This window comes from Dinoponera quadriceps, unplaced genomic scaffold (genome assembly GCF_001313825.1).
Source record: "Dinoponera quadriceps isolate SergipeBrazil2010 unplaced genomic scaffold, ASM131382v1 scaffold1565, whole genome shotgun sequence".
Taxonomy (NCBI): Eukaryota; Metazoa; Arthropoda; class Insecta; order Hymenoptera; family Formicidae; genus Dinoponera; species Dinoponera quadriceps.
This window is the reverse complement of record NW_014556124.1, coordinates 1,798,396-1,803,533: the sequence shown is the minus strand read 5'-3', so window position 1 is coordinate 1,803,533 and position 5,138 is coordinate 1,798,396. Positions and strand designations below refer to the sequence as shown.

At 37.3% G+C, this 5,138-nt stretch overlaps 1 protein-coding gene across 7 annotated transcripts in view; it reads right to left on the bottom strand.

The window, feature by feature from the left end:
* Nucleotides 1-6: 6 nt before the first annotated feature.
* Nucleotides 7-5,138, bottom strand: part of LOC106746813 (cyclin-dependent kinase 12) — a 12,368-nt gene continuing 7,236 nt past the window's right edge. For 5 of the 7 annotated variants that reach the window (XM_014623850.1, XM_014623855.1, XM_014623851.1 and 2 more), the window contains exons 9-11: nt 1,227-1,539; nt 412-535; nt 7-322 (exon numbers count right to left, since the gene is read on the bottom strand). In XM_014623850.1, the coding sequence (XP_014479336.1) occupies nt 48-322; nt 412-535; nt 1,227-1,539 (712 nt within the window). In that variant the 3' untranslated portion in view covers nt 7-47. Of the gene's footprint in view, nt 323-411; nt 536-1,226; nt 1,540-2,338; nt 4,229-5,138 lie in introns of those variants that run through there. The other 2 variants (XR_001374617.1, XM_014623856.1) reach the window with 2 other exon arrangements.

Sequence of the window (5,138 nt, the reverse complement as noted above, 5' to 3'; positions counted from 1 at the left end):
GGGGGGGGGGGGGGGAGGCATCGTCCGCGAGACCGAGCGTCGAATCATTACGAGCTGAACGCCGACTGCGAGGAGGTCGACGGGTGGAAAAGACTCTGCGGCAGGTTGGACACGGCTTTGCCCGCTGTTGGCCGGCCGCCGATCGCGAACACCGTCGGATTGTACGTGTCCAGGCCGTAGCATGACATGAGGGCTGACAGGGCGTTCCGTACGCCGACCGTCGCCACCTGGGACCACCTGCTGCCGGAGGAGGAGCTCACGGCGTCGTCGCCGGCGTACACCGCGTGCGCGTCGAAGTTGGCCTGTTGCGACCCACTCGTGTCTGCAAGAAGCGAAGAGGTAAAGAAGAGGTCTCTCTGTCAACGTCAACGTGAAGAAGAAAGAGACGGAGGAGAGGCTGTCGAGACTAACCCAGCAGAGAAGACGGGTTCAACACGGGCAGGTGGGACTCCAGTTGGCCGCCCGGCCTGGCGTTCGCGGCGAGGCGCAGCTCCGCGTGCAGGTCGCCCAGCAACTGTGTTACCTTGGGATCGCACTGCAATAGATAGTGAGTTATAAACGGCGCGCATATCATCGGGGAACGGTGAATAGCCGAAAGCCTTGGAGATACGTAACAAACAAACGCGAGGGGGAAGAGTGGGAGCTTCTAAGAGTCCGAAGCAAGTGAACCTTGGCAGCGGAATTCCAAGATTCGTCATCCGTGAACGTACGAGCGTACACCGGAGGGAGCTCAAGGCGAGGTGAAGATTAAGAAGTGAGCAAATTCTACGGCAGGTGTCGATCGGTGAAATGATAAATATCCCGGTCTATTCGCGCTTACTTTTGTCACTTTCACCTCGTCTTGAGAACCGTAATAGCCTCCCAGTAAGCAAAAAACATTGAATCAACCTTTCGATACATCGATCTTACGCGGATTTTACAAGCACTTTGATGGTAACATCTTACAAATGACATGACGTCGTATAAATATGATTTTTAATGTTCGTTAACAGTGACGTTGCGTACAGCATTAAGAACTACATGGTTCGAGGTGTTACATGTTACATAATATCGTAATAACGGTTACGTGGATGGATTTCTTGCTTAATGGGACTCTCAGGCGACTCTCCGAGAGAGAGATTCACACAGGGAGATCAATTTGGAGACCTCTTTATACACGTAGATATCTATCTGCGACTCGTCTCGAGGTGAGGCAAACAAGCGCCGAGTTTGTTCAATAGGTGTACCTCGTTGCCCGGGCGAAGTGACAAAAGATCGTCGACGCGAATCGGCTTTCCCTGATTCAAGGCGTTGGTGAGGAACATGAGTCGCCGGGCGAGATTATCATCCGCCGCGCACATCTCCAACGGCTGATTATCTCCCTTCAGATTCGACGAGCGCGGCTTGACGGGCGGCGGGCTGTTGTAATAATACGACGACGGGGAGACCATGTACGGGCCGCCGCTCTGATTGAACATGTCCTCGCCGTAATGTGCGTCCGCGCCGAGTCGGCTCGGATGTGAATTATAGCCCGCTTCCATTTTTAATCGTTTAGAGGACCTGCAACAACACACAGGACGAACGTGAGATTCAGAAACAGAAAGAGAGAGATGTGTGCGAGCGGACACACGTAGGCGAGATGGAAAGATATACAGAATGTTCTCCCCGCTCCCGATGGCACACGTGTGTGATGAATTGGAATTTTCGGACAGAAATCGACACAGAAGCTTCACCTCGACTCCCGGAGCCGTGGAAGCGTGTACGCGAAAGAAGTTTCACGGGAGAATTCTTTTACGACACGATCCATCCATCCGTGTTCTACCACTGAAGATGGGAAACATTCCAGTTGTGTTTAATTGAATTCTTGAAATATTGTAAGAAACATAATGATGGCATGCAGTTAATAAGCCGGTACAAAGGTGTCTCCTTAAAGTAAGCCAGCATGATACGTTAGAATTACAAATATACATGCATACACTGTGCATGCACATGTAAAATGTTGATCAATGTAAAGATATAGTCGTGTGATACTTTTCACTCGTTATCGTTCATTTCTTTCGCTAACGATCGATCGTAAAGAGGCGCGCGAAGAGTACTTCTCTCTCTCTCTCTCTCTCTCTCTCTCTCTCTCTCTCTCTCTCTCTCTCTCTCGCTGTGATTTAATAATGTTTGGATGTATGTCCTGTGTTAAACGGAAAAGGCTATATAGTGTGAAAGACGATTCAATTGTTTGTCGGTTAGCTAAGCTCAAGCACATGAATGGTTAATATGATCCATATACTCCGTAGAACATGAATCGACAAAATTTGGACACTCTTTGGGCGTGAACATGTATTAAGAGATTAGAAACTTTCATTACCTATTATATATTCTTACAAGTGCTACAAAATTTGTCCATCTACAATTCAGCCACAATTATATTATCTCCTGAAACATAATTTTCTCCTATTAGACATCAAATCATATCTGCGTGCCAATCAGGCTGTGACTATAAGTATAATCCTGCGCCTAAATTATTATGTCACTTTCTACGTATTCCACAATATAACGCGCTGTGTGTATGTGTGTGTGTGTGTGTGTGTGTGTGTTAACAATAATTACTCAAATATAGTAATTTCTTGTATATAATTACTCTTCTTCTCGTGTAAACGTTTGCTACATAATCACAAGGCATCATCTTGGATCATAATTGATATCTACATATTCGAAATGTAGCATAATATATACATATATATATATGTGAAATAATATTCTTTCAGTCTGCTATATATATATAGCAATATATATAAGTAAAAACGAGATTTTTACTTTGTATAATTAGTTACGCATTCATAACATACGGACAAACGTGTTAGACAAATTTTGAAGAATTTACATTGTTCGTTATTAAGGAAACCCTTATTCGTTATTAAGGAAAACTTTATTAATATTGAATAATATACTTTTATCAATTGCATATAATAATTTCAGCTGCATTTCTTATCGAAAGCATAAAATCTCACGCGCGTGTAAAAGTTATGTTAAATAATATAATAAATAATAATATTGATAAATATAGGAACGTACTATTTATTATTTATTAACGTATTATTTATATAAGACGACTATGAAATTATCGGACTCCACGTTTGTCGTACATTATTTAATGAAAGTCGTATGTAAAAACATGTTACATATTTTTCAAACGTTATATTTTCTAAAGTATTCTTTACACTATTTTATATAAATGTATCTGTATACAAACATAACTTGATTATGAATATACTTCCCATTATAATGCGCTTTCTTCTGCGTCTCAGCTACAAGCATAATACAAGTGTACTACATATTCATATACATAAAAGAAACGTGAAATATTCTTCCTGAAGATATTCTCGGAGGTATTCTTCAAATTTTTTTAAAATTTTTAACACATAGCATCTTTGTAGGATATGAGTTTACATTCACAGTAAGAAGAGATTGTCACATTCTGCTGCCCTTTACTGACACGTCGAAGGCTTTGCAAACATTACATAAACATTTTATTATTTCCCAAATAATAATATCTTTTAAGTCTCTTACAAAAATACATATTTTCGTATCAGGAAAACGTAGTAAATTTTAGTGACATGAAAGTACGACAAGTTTATATATCATTAAAAAAGGAAGGGCAGCTTTATGATAATAATATAAAAAGAAGCTGGCATGTAAAAGAAATTTTTCTACCCATATATAAATTAAATAAATTAACAAATTAATTAGAAATGCGAACGAGAAAATGTGCAAAATACATGATAGTATATCATGAATATATACTGTACAATCTTGCCCAACTTCTTTTTGAAAATTTTACCTAATAAAAAATTTTAATTTATTATTTCAGATAGAACAAACTGTTTTAATATTCATTATGCTATTCATATTCGGTTGTTGTACTCATTGTATTATTAGAAAAGTGGTTCTATATTTTTACACATCAATGAGGAACCGTAATGATTTAGTTGCGTTTATTCTACGAGAAATAATAAATAATAACGAAGCACGCCGAATGTATAAAAGCATTTGTGGAATAAGTAGAAAAAGTAACATACATTTTATTATTACTTTAAATATACACACACGCATATATATATATATATATATATATATATATATATATATATGTATGTATATATGTATGTAAGAGACCATCGAGCACGCTGGCAAACATGTAATTTCCAAGTAATTCCGTATGTTGCCTGTTGGATGGCTTCTTTGAAGATATGATTACCTAATTTGTACAAAAAAATAAAGACATTAAAAAAGAAACTAAAAGATTGAATAATAAAAATGTTTTAATAACATTAAAGAGTTTCATTCATTATTATCCATGAAAACATTAGGCTAATACCTTTGGACACTTAGATATGTTACAGCATTAGTATATTATATCGCTTATGATGTAACATTACAGCACAAAATGTCCGAATATTGAATTTTATTATATAAGAATGGCAATACCATTTAATACAACGTACATGCAATAAGGAAAGTAAATAAAACGAGGAGAGAAAAGAATAGTACGTTAAAGTAATGATTTGCCATTTGTATATTAAAATTCATAAGAGTGTGTATTTTATATATATGTATATATATACATATATATAAAAATTATTTAATTATATATATATATATATATATAGTTACTACATGTATTATAATACAGCTACCATAGGGATCAAAATATATAAATGTTCGAATAAACTATAAATTAACCTAAATAGAGTTTGGAAACGCGGAATTGAAATTATATCTTTCACGATATAATAATGTCTTAGTCTTGATCTCCTTGAATCCCACCTCTTCGTTCTTGCTACAGCACCTTCAGTGTACCTGCATCACCTCGCCGCTTCTCCTATATTTACACTTCGTTTCGTAAAGTTTTATTTTTTCTCTTTTTTTTTCTCATCTCCCTCTATTTATGAGTGTAAATCAAATAAATTCTTAGAAAAGTATGAAGAAATCACGTTGACGTGACTTCTGTTATTTATTTACATTCAAGATGCTACTCATTTTCACTTATAATTGAGAATATACGTGTTATATATATACGTTATAAATATGTGGATATCGCGATATATATATATATATATATATATATATGTGTGTGTGTGTGTGTGTGTGTGTGTGTGTGTGTGTGT